The sequence below is a fragment of the Mercenaria mercenaria genome, chromosome 2, assembly GCF_021730395.1.
Source record: "Mercenaria mercenaria strain notata chromosome 2, MADL_Memer_1, whole genome shotgun sequence".
Taxonomy (NCBI): domain Eukaryota; kingdom Metazoa; phylum Mollusca; class Bivalvia; order Venerida; family Veneridae; genus Mercenaria; species Mercenaria mercenaria.
Genome location: NC_069362.1, coordinates 87587695 through 87602111, shown reverse-complemented (window position 1 = coordinate 87602111; position 14417 = coordinate 87587695). Strand labels below are relative to the sequence as shown.

Sequence of the window (14417 nt, the reverse complement as noted above, 5' to 3'; positions counted from 1 at the left end):
CCTATTATCTTTCATGGTTGCATTCTATGCTTCTCATAGGTTTTATGGTACTGAACCCTAGAAACCTCGAAGAGTGTGGTTAAAATCCAGTGGTTATGGTGTAACCCGAACAATGTTCTGTGACAGACATTCAGATAAGACAAATTCATTTACAAGACAAATAGAGTCTAAGCATACTATAGCATGTACGAAAATGTTACAATAAACTTCAAAACTGCCATCCTATGGTGCCTCTAGTAGTTTCAAGTAAAATGTATTTGAAAATGGGTTCTCCATTACATGTATCACCAATGACCTTTTGACAGTAAAAATACGACATTGAACACACCCTAGAATGTACTGAACACCTCACTGGCATATTTCACGTACAGTCCTTACATTAAACATGATCGTGTGATGAGTTTCCTTTATACAAGTAAACAAAGCTAAAGCCTATGTGCGAAAGCAAATCTCAACATCTTCAATACATGACTGGAGTTTTTATATCCCAGTATTGTATGGTACCGTCTTTTATGTATAAATGAGCCGTGCCATGAGAAAACCAACATAGTGGGTACGCGACCAGCAAGGATCCAGACCAGCCTGCGCATCCGCACAGTCTGGTCAGGATCCATGCTGTTCGCTTTCAAAGCCTATTACAATTAGAGAAACCGTTAGCGAACAGCATGGATCCTGATCAAACTGCGCGGAAAATTTCCTCAAAAAAATTCTTACCTGGTAAAGTTATGTCAAAATACATCTAAAAATTGGATGTACCATCCATGTTGTACCACAGAGAAGAGAAGTGGTCGCGATTTTTTCCTACTGCCAGTAATAAAAAGTTTCAAAATAAGCTATTTATAGTAACAAAAAAGGGAAGTAATTCAAAAAAAATTATTGTAAGAGAACAAAAAGAGATCTGCCAAATAAAAAGAGCACTGCAATGCATAGCAATATAGAGAGAGCAAAGTCATATATGACCTTTGACCCCTAAGTGTGACCTTGACCTATAAGCGAGTCATCCAAAACATGCACTCTGCACGTCGCCTCAGTGTGGTGAACATTTGTGCCAAGTTTCTTTGAAATCCTTCAAGCAGTTCAAGAGTTACAGAGCGGACACAGCAAAGTCATATATGACCTTCCACTCCTAAGTGTGACCTTGACCTTGAAGCTAGTCATCCGAAACAAGCGCTCTGCATGTCGTCTCAGTGTGGTGAACATTTGTGCCAAGATTCTTTGAAATCCTTCAAGCAGTTCAAGAGTTACAGAGCGGACACGAAACATACTCATATGACCTTTGACCCCTAAGTGTGACTTTCCCTTGAAATGAGACATCCAAAATATGCACTCTGCATGTCGTCTCGGTGTGGTGAACATTTGTGTCAAGTTTCTTTGAAATCCTTCAAGGGGTTCAAGAGTTACAGAGCGGACACAAAATTGCTAACGGACGGACGGACAGACAGACATAATATGTCCCTTTGGGCGTATAAAAAAAAGTACAGACAATATGCACAACTGCTCATGTTGGTGATGTGTACAATTTTTATTTCAATTGGAGGAGTCAAGTACACAAGAAAGAGTAACAGACTGATGGAAGGACTAACACATAATTCAAACACTATTATGCCTCAGGGTTTTGGACCTTGGGGCCATAAAAATCATCAAACCCTAGAATCCATAAAATATGCACATGCATATTCCTACTATATCAAGTTTACCTTACATCTCACCAATGGTATATACAGGATATTATTGGCATAACTACTGATTCACAGCTTTAGACTGCTTCTAAATGTGCGGGAAACAATAAGTAAACTACATAAAGCTGATAAACCAGACATTTGATAACACAATTTATTCAAATCTCTCTAACACTGATTCATACAGTAATGTGAACATAGCTTTCATTTTTCATACAGTAAAGCCTACTGGTATAATTTTGACGAATTGTCAGCATTTTGTATCTCAGTTTCTGAGCTTTTTTTAGCATCACATGTTTCAAAGTTGTTTTTATGATTGAACTTTTTTCTTGTTTGTATAACTGCATGGTCTTCAAACTTCTAATACACACAATATCTGAAAACATAACAATAACAAAAATTTTACAAAGGTACACACGTGCATAATCGCTACAAATCTTTATCTGTACAAGCAAAACTCATCAGTTAGTTCAGCATGTTTGGGTCAAAATTTTTGTCTACAATGTAGAATCTGATTAAACCCTTATTTTTCAAAACTTCAGAATATACCAAGTCTTTAGAAAATCTGGCAAATAAAACAGATAGGTTCAATGCTTCATTTTCTGCTAGCCTGATTAGAAAAACTGGGACCTAACACAAGTTTTCATACTGGGAGTCTATAGGCAAATCACAATTTTGGTAACATTTTTGTGAATAGAAATTTTTCTACAATGCAGATTTTAATGAAACATAGATATGAATATGAGATATGATAATTATGTAATATGATGACATAAAATGTAATGGTCAGTGTGCTTGTTTAGAGATATTTGTACATGATGTTATTTTTTTTTGAAAAACGATCGGTTTTTAAGGCTAAATGGTTTCAAACAATCATTATAGCGTATTACTAGTTTAGGTACATTGAGTTTACATTTAAACTCAAATTAATTTGAATCAGGTATTTAACACTCTCTGAATCTTTAAACCTACTTGCCCACAGTTTGGGTGAAATTTTTCAAGATGTTCATTTCATCACAGTTTGGCATAGAATGTATATGACACTGAAAAATTATGAAGTGGGTGAAAATAAAAGTTAGGTATTGGTAAAAATGTAAGGAGAATGTAATTTTTTACATTTATTTCAAAAGTGTTGCAATGGTTTACTACCTTTTGCACAATATTTTTGGTTATTTATAAGTATATCTTGCTAAAAATATTATGATGATAAGTTTGACCTCTACTTGCTTTCAGAGTACTCACGTTTTATGAATTTTTTTGAGACAAATAATTTTTAACCTAAAACATGTGCATTAATCCCTTTAAACACATTAACAGTTACAGGTTATATGGCAAATGAAATATTAACAGAACTGGACAAATCCTGCAGGACGAGCTGCCATGAATTTTCACTTGTCATGCTATAATTTGTAATATCGTTCAGTTCACCAAGAATATGATTTCTTCAAACAGTGTCTATTTTTAAAGTCCTTTAAAAATAGCACTTACAGGAATCTTGTTCTTGACTACCGAGCATCTAGCTAATGCGATCATAATGTGGTAACGTGAGGGAATTCAGCGGATTTTAGAGAAGAGATCTTCAAATCAATTTTCGTTTCAGATATTTTTGCTAACAGTTTTTTTCGCAGTCAATTTTAATTGTATTATTATATTTTTGATAAAAAAAATCGCTCTCTTCCTGCAGGACCAGTTCTACAGCAAGTTTCATTCGCCTGGGGCCGATTTCTACTTGTATTTACAAGTGGACGAGTGGATGTGTGGAGCCCTGATTAACGACCAGAAACCCCTGGCTACTCCTCTAGGTATTATTTCAGGTTTATGTAGAACTTTCTGCATTCTGTGAAACTTGACAGACAGCTTTTCCATGTGAAAGAATTTACCAACATACAAAGTCTGAAATCTTTGAAAGTAAAAAAGCAAGTAATATGAAATCAATGACTCAACCTTTACCCTGCTAAATGTTTAAAATGGACTGGTCCATCATTCAATTTGGGCACTACCATTAACTATTCGAAGGGGTGTTCACTGAAAATTTACTGACTGAATAGTGAATAGTGCAGGCTGATCTTGATCTGCACTGTTCACAAAGGCAGAATTATATGCCAGCAGCAGGTTAAAGGTTAACTGCTTGGGCACAGAGACCCCCTCATGGAAGGAAAAATCTTATGCGAGTCACTTACCAATAACAAGTGCAAAAAGATGGAAGTCTTAACTTCATTCATCATAGACGTCTTCCTTATCACAAATATACTGTACAATAGACTCTGGTGTCATCAGGCGTTCTGAGTCCTGGTCTGGTATCTCAAATCCTGTATGAAACACAGAAAATTATAAAGTCCAAAATGGAACAAATTTCTGTTGATGTACACCCACTTTTATTCAAATGGTATCAAAATTGTAGCAGGGGTTGAGTATACAAAGTACAAGTGCAGTTGTAAAATTGTTAAGTCCAAAAAGTCAAAATACTGAAGAAACACAGAGAAGTCCCAACAACACATGCATATCCCATTCATTCTGATGACGTATACCAAGTTTTATATGCACTGAATGGAATCTGTACAAGGTGATTACAGATTACACAAGGTATAGAATTGTTGTTAAAATTCAAAGTCTGAAAGAGGGACATAACTACAGAAAAAAAAAAATCAGACATAACAGTCCCAAAAATACTACAAAGCTTCATTCGAGTTAGATGCAAACTAGGATTTCAGTACTCAGAAAATGCAACAGAATGACGACATACAGTTTGAACACTTTAAGCCTTCTATGTCTTTGACAAGTGCAGCATTAAAATATCATCAACACTGATATTAATTACATTTTCATTAACCAATTATAATTAAATTTATTACCAAATTCATCTTCCATTGCCATGATAACTTCCACATGATCTAAACTATCCAGCCCTAGATCATTCATAAAGTGGGATGTCAATGTCAACTGAAATCACATCAAAATACTGATAGTTTCTTGAACTGCATGAAAAATCAACATTAAGATAATACTGGTACATACAGCATAATTTCAAATTAACATTTCTCTTATCATTAAAGATTGAAAGACTTCAAACTGATTTTTGTAGTCTAACTTGTGTCATGTAACATTTAACTCAAACTTCATTCATTTTTGAGAAATTCTCAATCATTACACCAGTAATGTATGTATATAATATATAAACATTACTTTATATATGGAATGGCAATATGTACGAGGTGACAAGCAAAATACTCAATTTATCTCGTGAGAAATCAATTTAGCTCTGGCAAGTTAGAAGAAAGACTCTGAAAATTAGTAAACAGTCCACAGCATCTTGCAAATTAACAGTAAAATGTACCTTTTCGGGATCAACTTTATCATAAAGTTGCAAAACGAGAGTCACCCTCTTTTTTACATTAGATATTGTAAGATACGGCTTCTGAGCATAATTGCGAGAACTTTGTAATGCAGTTATCTGAAAATAGAACAAGAAAGGTGTACCTTTTCTGCATTTACTTTATCATATTCCTGGCAGACTTTCATTACCCTCTCCATTATTTCGTCTATCGTCAACTTTGTTTCAGTATAAAATCTGTACAACTTGCATGTATCGTTCTATACCAGAAATAGAGTAAATAAAATTAATGTACTTCATATAGACAAATCAAGAATTGCTAGAAAAAGTGTAAAGAAAAACAGTCAGAACTGTCCTTGGAAGCATTTTGTAAATTTTTTTTTAGTCTTTGAAAAGCATGCATATAAACATACAAAGTCTGGCATGTAGATATCATTTACGGATATTACCGGTACTGTGTAAAAAATAGAAAAATTACCATGAAAGGAACAAATATAGTTGCACTGAAATGGCACAAGTGTTGGGGATAAAATGATAACAAGAGTTGTCCATAAGACAGCCACTGCTCAACTATTCTCAATTAATTGTTGTACAAAATGCAGGAATTTAATCCTAAATACACAAGTGAAGTTTTAAATCAGTATCTGCATTAGTTTTGGAGATAGTAACTTGCATGCAAAACTCTAACAAGAACTTTCTAAGTCCAAAAGGGGGCATAATTAGCCCAAAATACACATCAGAGTTATGGGACTTGACCCAGTGATGTTTATTTATATTATAGACCTAGAAAAAGAAAAAAATAAGTTTAAAGCTGTATACCTTTAAATGATAGCTATATGTACTTGCATGCAAAACTTTAACTAAGGTGTGATGCAGACACTGTTGCCAGGGTGAGTAGAATAGCTCGGACTATTCTTTGCATAGTTGAGCTAAAAAGGATCAAAACTGATACTTCTAAAACTTCTATATCATTTTGTACAGAAACACTATTTATCATTTTAAACACTATTATAGCTCAACATTGCTATGAGGGATAGGCGGAAATGTTATTCACACAATCAAGACAAATGTCACTAAACATTTAACGAGAGTTATTGACCCTGAAGCGCTCACATTATAGTGACCTGAAAAGAGACTGGAGTATAGCCCTTCTGCAAACACAATATCCGTCATGAAACGCACGTGCTTCTTTCCCGCCAAAATTATAATAACGTGCCCACTAAGTAATTATTTTCAAAAGTCTGCACAATAAAGTTTTTTTTTTTTTTTTGTTCAATACGTTTTTTTTTTCTTTAGAACGGACAACCATACAACCATGTTGCAGCAGACGATTTTGTATGAACTTTTGTTAATCAATCGATAGTGTTCGATGAAGAGTCAAGAACAAAATGTTTTGGGGTTGTTTACTTGCACTCAAATATCATCAAAGTTTAATTGTGCTATTTGTTTGTAACATCTGCGAAAAGTCGCTGACGTATTTTCAAAAACTAAGTCTCACCTTTTTTAAATTAGTATACTTACATCTAGATAACGACTTCTAAATCGAAAGTTTTGTCTCTAATAAAAATAATTACTAAAGTGATGCCCCAAAAAGATCCCGAAAGTATTTTGAGTTAATTATTGACTTCACAAGCTGAGAGAAGTGTAGCACGTGCGCAGTCCCGCCCTCACGACGTCTAGAACAAAATAATGCCTTGAAATTGTCACGATTCGCTTTTAAAATTGGTTTGATCGACGTATGGGGCAGACCTAAAAGGCAGTCACGTGTGTATACGGAAGCGACCTTGAAGACTGATGACAGGTGTAATAAAATGATGTTGTATATAGCATAACGGAAGCAGCTCTCGCAGCGGAAGAGGACAATAAACAGGACACATGGAGCATTTTTACAGTAAGGCATATATTTACTGGACTCAATTATCAATAGGGCACAGGGCGCTATTAAAGACGGCTGGGTGCATTGAGAAACGGGCATGGCGCCACGCCCTTCTGTTCTGCGCTAGCTGGAACACTGCTGATCAATTAAGACTTTCGATGCACGCGTTACCTGCTCTCAGTAACTGGCTAGAAAAAGTACCTCTGAGGCATTAAATTAATTTCTCTGGCAATTGTTAAATGGCGACGACAATGCAATTAAATCATATATTTGCCTTTATCATCAATTTCTACAATGTTAAAAATTATTCAAAGTTTGCAACGTCCGAGAATAGGAATATCCGAATTACTATACAACTTAACGGAAACTGAGTGACATTGGAAACCTTGAAAACTTTGCGTACCCGTGGCGCTAACAGCTTTGTTGAATTTGTACAGTTGTGTATCTTTTTGTTTTCTTGTCTGCAATGGATTATTGAGACGGACGATATACGTGGAAAGACATTCCTTGCAACTGTTTGGAGGCAATTTGTTGCCCGTACCGTCTTCAGCAAGGTGGCAGCCATTTTACTAACTTTTTTGCATGGGAGGTAACTACGGACAAAACATGCAATTTAGGTTATACACCACAACTAGTTAACGGACATAGCTCACTAAATAATTTACACACACTTTATTGGTGGAATATAACCTCTGTGAGTGTGAGCTTTTTAGTGCCAGTAGGTAAAAAGCATGATAAGTCATTTTTTTCACCCTAGTTCAAACGAGATGAGCTTATGAATTGCATATTTAATGTCTAGTGTGCTGCATTGTTGTTTAGTACACTGAGTATTATCTTTACTGTTTCAATACATGTATGTACAGAGATTATCCTGTATGTAGGATAGTGGATTTATGAGATAACCTTCAACGTAGATTGTAACTATTCACAATTTCAACAAACTCAAACGCTTTCATCATATTAATTTACTCATTTTACGATTTCAGCTTTAAAAAAGACACAAAATACACTAAATTGCCTAAAATTTACATACTAGCTAGACACGTTATGAGGGAAGAAAAATGACAGCAAAAACAAAAACACGTGCCATAACGAAAAAGAGTACTGTATTGAATACCTGTGTGATATTTAACCATTTCCCTGTAAAAATCAAAACGTACACATCTGTATTTTTATAACACCGTAATCACTCATTTTCTAAACACACATCTTTCATACGTATTTTTTCTGTTGTATTGTAGTAAAATGGGGAAAAAAACTACCTTTGCGTAACTCGATATTTTTGAAATTTTAAGTTGTATATTTCATTAACACTCAGAGAACTAAGGTCCTTGAACACATCATCCACAGCAACATCATGTACCATTTTGACATACACCATATCCTCACAGACAGCCAAGATGGTTTCCGCTAGAGGAGTTCCTATGACACCCAACTTATCACCACTATCAATGATCTCGCAAAAGGTATGTAGACAACAACCATAAGATTGACGCCGTCCTACTTGATTTCTCCGAAGCCTTTGACAAAGGTCCGCACTCACGTCTATTACAGAAACTAGATTCCTACGGTGCCCGGGGAAACATGTACCCATGGATCGAAGACTTTTTGTTAACAAAAACCCAGCAGGTTGTTCGTTCAGCTACCTCCTCAGTCACTTCCGGCGTTCCCCAGGGCAGCGTCTTGGCCCTCCTCTCTTCCTGGTTTACATCAATGATCTCCCGTTCAAGTTTAAGTCCACAGCTCGATTGTTTGCCGATGACTGCCTGTTATACAGGATCATCAACACCAAGGAAGATACACGCCAGCTGCAAAAAGACCTTGGCAACCTTGCATCAGACACCCTGAACTCACGCTCTACAACATTCATGGCATACAACTGAAAACTACAAACAACGCAAAATACCTTTGTATTACCATATCAAATGACCTCTCCTGGAAAAAGCACATTGACAACATAACTAAAAAGGCAAATTCCACCATGTCCTTTATCAAAAGAAACTTCCGTTCTAGCTCCAAGAATGCCAAGGCCAATGCGTTCAAGACCTATGCCCGTCCAACTGTGGAGTATGCTTCATCAATCTGGTCCTCTCATTCCGGAAGTCAAGTCAACCAACTTGAGATGGTCCAACGGAGAGCTGCTAGATTTGTAAAGAACAACTACGCCCGAATTAGCAGCGTTACCAATATGCTCCGTGAACTACAAGATCGACGCAACTCCTCATGGACTACTATGTTCTACAAGATCAGAAACAACCTTGTTGACATAACACCCGACCCATCACATTGTGAGGCCAAGACCACCAAATAACCAGCGTTACTGCCAAATCCGTGCACGGACAAAAGTCTATCAGAACAGTGTCTTCCTTGCCAACATAATCATATAGAACAAGCTGCCGCAAACTGTTGTTGTCCAGACAACCGTGGCAGGTTTCCAACTGGTCCTGGCCAACCAACATACCTACTAGACTAATTAGAGATGTTTGTATCAACTTTTATCCTACTGGATATAGAGGAACTTTTATTTGTAAGAAGTCAGTCCTGCCTGCTGCGCATGTGTAAAATAGTTTTATCCAACAGCGAATTTACTCCATACGGAGGGAGGCAATTACGTAAGATGATGATGATGATGATGATGATGATGATGATGAACTGACTCAGTGAAACCGATTCTGCTATTATTTTTGCTTGGTTTCGTTCTGTGCTTCCAAAGCATTGTTTTACATCACAACTAGCAGTCTTTAAGTGCCAAGTGGCGGCTGTAAAACGACTATGTATTTGTAATCAGTGTTGTTATATTTTCTGGACATTTGGGATAATGGAGTCCGCTTAATCCGGTGCTAGGGGTCTCGAGAGGTGTTGCATATTTCATTAACTCTCATGAATACACTCAATCAAAACGAGTCTGCTATGATTTTGCTTGGATGCATTCTATGCTTCCAAAGGATCGTCTCATATATTTTATCAACTATCACAATAGCAGCCTTTAAATGCCGTATGGCAGCTGTAAAATGTCTCCTCGTACAGTGTTGTTATATTTTCTGGTCGTTTGGGATCATGTAGTCTCTTCAATATTACTATAACAGAATTCAACTGAAATTGGTTCGAGAAGGCGTGAGGGATGTTGCATATTTCTTTGCCTCCTGTGAACAGACTCGATCAAACTGGATCAGACAAATTTTCCTTGACTGTGTGCTATGCTTCCAAAGGATCTTCTTACTAACTTTATTAGTGCTTGATGCGGACCGTGGGTTTTATAGATTACATGTTAGGGATATGGACCTATAATTGCCTGGGTATGACCTGCCACCCTTATTATAGACTGGAGCTACATTTGCATATTTCCCGCGGAAAGGTATAGATTCATCATCAATGCACTCAATGCACTTCAAAAAGATAATTTCAAGAATTGTTGACTGTTTTAAGTACGGTGCGCTTTATCTTATCCTGCAACATGCCTTTTTAGTGTTTTTTTTAAATAAAAATTCCCCTTGCCATTGACATTTGCATTGATATTTGACATTCTAGGTTAGTTTTGACTGTTTTCAGGTGTTGATTTAATTCTTGCAGTAGGATGCTTTGATTTAATTGCAACTGATTTGTTTTGTATAGTACTGTTGCCTTTGAAATCAAGGACTTTTTGATAACTCTCGTTTATCTTTCCAACTGTATTTTAGAGATCCAAAAGATGTTTACGGTCAGAGGATTTATTAGAATTATTCAGTTTTTTGTTCATACCACATCGGCTTCTCCAGATTTTGATTTACCCAAGATAGGTGGTTTCCTTTTTGACGGAACGACTTTCCCCAATATATCTTCCGCCGACAGGGTGGAAAATTTGTCCTCCATTAACTTTTCCTGATCAAGTGACTGTAAATATCCTTCCCAGTTTGCTTTGTTATACAGTAGGATTTCACAGACTTTTGGTTGCGAATTTTGTTTGACCACATCAGTGTTATAGTAGATAATGCCAGGTTAATTGTTGCCCTGATTGACCATTGTTGGATTTATCGTTAAGAATAAATCTAGGATATTAATCCGCGAAAGAACGAATGCATAAATATTTTTGAATGCAAAGCTACCACTATTTTTGCTGCATCTTAAAATGATATTAATTTTGCTTGTATTTACGAAATATATCAATGGCGAGCTACTTTTTAACGCCGCGACACCCAACGTTTTAGTGGCGTCACATATTTGACATTTTCATGCTGGTGCATATATATATTACACATAAAAGGAGTTTAAAAAGTTCATAACAATTTGAATGTCACCAATACGGTATGTTCAAAGCGTGCTCCAGTCATTTTGGATTTACGGATTATGCGATTTTGATTTTATGGTTTCCTCAGTTACTACGGGTATGATTTGTATAGGCTGGATAGATATCTTTAACTAATATAGTGACCTGTTGTTACTTTTATTGTATAATTAAAGTTCCATAAGGCTTTTAATATTATTTTAAAAACAGATAAAGCAACTGTCCATTTAGATGAAATGCATATTTATCTGAATAGAAAATCATAGTTTCAATATTACACGTGAACCTATAAAGTTAAAGCAATAAAGGGAGGTAATCATAAACGATGGATTTACTAACATATTCCACAATATTTACTAATATTCAAATCTTTGAAAACTACATCAAAAACAATTATCGAAAATAAGATTTAAAAAGGAATAGACATATTTTATGGTCATAAGCAAAAATATGGCAGCCAGTCATTATAAAGGAAAGCATTATGAGGCTTTAAATGAAATAGGGGATTTTGAGATAAATGATAGCAATACAAGTGATGCATGTGTCCCTTGATATAAGCAAAATCTAAGAAAGTAAGTTTGCGCAAGACACATTTTCTGTTTCTAATCTATTTATTTTATTACAAATGATATGTTACATTGTAAAACGTGGATGCTTGCGTTTGATTTTGTATTTGTACATGCTAGTGTACTTGTAAGGCAATGTTTTAAGAGTAAATTTATTACTAATTATTTGACAACGCATAAGTGCAAGCGTACCAAGCATATGATACTATGGTAACCAAAGCAACAAACATTTTGGATAACGGGTAAGTTGAGAAGATTGACATAAACTCGTTTATTATTAGATACACTACCGGAAATAAAACTGTGAACAGAGCTATACATGTCTTGTCACTGAAAAATAAAAACTCCAGTTACTGAGTAAAGTGCATTTTATTTTAGAGGATATGACAGAAAAAAATACTCTATAAATAGATAAGTTTATGTAAACTGCTGTACTTTCAAGTACATAAAAAAGCCATAATGAAAAATTAACATTTATCTTGTTTTATTTATCCAGACTGCAAAACAAAAACTTAGCAATCTTTCTGGAAATTTTTAATGTACTTTTTTTTAAAAATTGTAAATGCATCTATTTGATATAGAGAAGAAAAAAATCAACCAAGACTTCATCCTTTCTGGAATATGAAATTAACAATTTTCAAATGTTTATACCTACTAAGCTTGTCATATTTCGTTTTAGCATTATTCCTCAACGGTGCATTAAATAAAGATTAATTGCAAACTCTGCTGACATCTGTTTGGATAAATAATAATAATATTATATTGTAGCCATTGTTATTGGCCAAAAATGTTTATACGAGTATTTTTTTGTTCAAAATACAGGGATCGAAATAAAAATTTGCAATGCAATGTTTACCTTTTGATTAGTAATGAATTGCATTTTGTGCGATCTTTAAGAAATTGTTGTTTTTTCCACCAATCACGTGTGTGACGACCTCATGCTGTAATACACGTATTGCCATGTCAACAACATCGATCAGAACAGCCCCGGGTATGTTGAATTCATTTACTGAGGCTAAGCTGTACTTGTTAAGTCAACCCCTGTGTTCTTTTGGCAGCACAGTCATAACCTATACATGGTCAATTTGCAAACCACATACTTTCACGAAAAAAGTCCATAAAACACTTCAAAATTTGGTACCAGACACGATATAATTTACTTTCTGTGTATGTTAGTGTATGTAAACTCTAAAACTATATTCTGAACCTTTTGCAAACTTGAATTTAAACAGGAAATACTTAAATGATTGTACCATGAAAATTCAGGCACTCAGTAACCCAGTAGTGTTCAGTTAAACATTTTGATTTGTCCTTGTAAAAATTTAAAACCACACAGAACTGTTGTTACAAAATATTTAAGGTAGTGCTATACCGTCTTACAATGTTAGAAATAAAGCCTTTTGTATAAAGTGTATTATGTTGTGTATTGTAGCTTAAGATTAAGCTTAAATGTTTTTATCAGATAAGCTTAGAATTGTATTTCGTGTGTTTGTAAACATGTCCTGCCTGTTAGAGATTTGTTAAAAAAAAATAGAAGAGAAATTTACTGTCTTTAAGCCTAACTAATTCTGAAGTCTGAACGTAAATTTCTTATCTCCTATGTATGCATCCAATGAATGTTTGAACTGATTTAAAGATGTAGCTGAAACAACATTTGGAACTCGGGAAGCAGATAACTTTTCTTAGATGCAAAAAGTGTTTCCTTGTGTCTCTGTTACACTGTTTCTGATTTACTTTAAACGCACGGGTTTGAAACATTTAGTTGAAACAATTTTGAAAATTCTCATTCTTTTTTTATACGATGGTTTCAATAAGATGTCCGTGCAAACGTCTGTTAGCCAGGCAAGGCAAATTTAGACTTTGCATGACAAATCTCGTGGTTCCCTTACCAGTTCGGTTGCTCTTAACTAAGTACAGCAGTATGAAAGTCACATGACTGTTGAAAAGAGGTTAAACTATTATTTCCTTATTTTTGTCTTTCATTTTTCAGTTCATCACCCACTCTAGCATAAACTCTTTTAGATATACTCAAATGATTTTAATAGATGAAATCTAATATCGAATGATGAAAAATGAAACTAATACGGTTGATCAGAACTTTGATAAAATGTTTGTGATTTACTGCGTGGGAGACTTACCCAAATTTCATTTAGAAAGAGTCCTTTTTTTGGCTAATTGCGATAGTCTAGCTGCTTTGTCAGCATGGCGGTGGAACTAAGGTAAAACATCCACTGTATCTGAAAGCATCGATCATTTTCATGACAGTGTCCTAACACTGTTCTGTCGAGACAAATTACAAGGAGCTATGCAGCAAAAAGGCGTCATTAGCAAATAGAAGCTAGAATTCTTAGAGTCACAACTTTTCCAAAATATGCCTGATTGTAGTGTTCAACTACTACTCGAGGCAGACGAATTTGTTGACATTTTCGGTCAAATTTTTCAAACGAATTGCTATAAACAGTGAATACGTAAGAAATTCACGGATTTAGCGTAAAAATGAGTGAAAAATACTTATTAGCAAATGGCAATTAACAATTGGCATTTAGTGGTTGGTACTGGAAAAACGCACTTTAAATTTAAGAACAGAATAGAACAGAAATTTATTTACAATAGACTTGAACATAAAAAAATCATCGTCATAAATACAAATACAAGGTATACTAGAACCTCAAAAACAACAGCATGATTGATGTACATGTAACGC

General features: G+C 35.1%; 2 protein-coding genes across 3 annotated transcripts in view; one reads left to right on the top strand and one right to left on the bottom strand.

Annotated features, from left to right (window-relative positions):
- Nucleotides 1-1821: 1821 nt before the first annotated feature.
- LOC123564519 (acyl carrier protein, mitochondrial-like) lies at nt 1822-7490 on the bottom strand. Of its 2 annotated transcripts, none has more exons than XM_045358168.2 (5): nt 7290-7490; nt 5157-5270; nt 4532-4619; nt 3860-3988; nt 1822-2055 (listed from the first exon to the last, which is right to left on the bottom strand). In XM_045358168.2, the coding sequence occupies exons 1-4, from the start codon at nt 7449-7451 to the stop codon at nt 3894-3896; spliced, it is 459 nt and encodes a 152-aa protein (XP_045214103.1). In that variant the 5' UTR covers nt 7452-7490; the 3' UTR covers nt 1822-2055; nt 3860-3893. The 2 variants fall into 2 exon arrangements, with proteins under 2 accessions (XP_045214103.1, XP_045214102.1); XM_045358167.2 differs by lacking the exon at nt 5157-5270 and adding an exon at nt 5014-5130.
- A 3720-nt stretch (nt 7491-11210) lies between these two features.
- LOC123564518 (CD109 antigen-like) overlaps nt 11211-14417 on the top strand; it is a 28376-nt gene continuing 25169 nt past the window's right edge. The window contains exon 1 of the mRNA XM_053527098.1: nt 11211-11247. Within this exon, the coding sequence (XP_053383073.1) occupies nt 11226-11247 (22 nt within the window). The 5' untranslated portion in view covers nt 11211-11225. The remainder of the gene's footprint in view (nt 11248-14417) is intronic.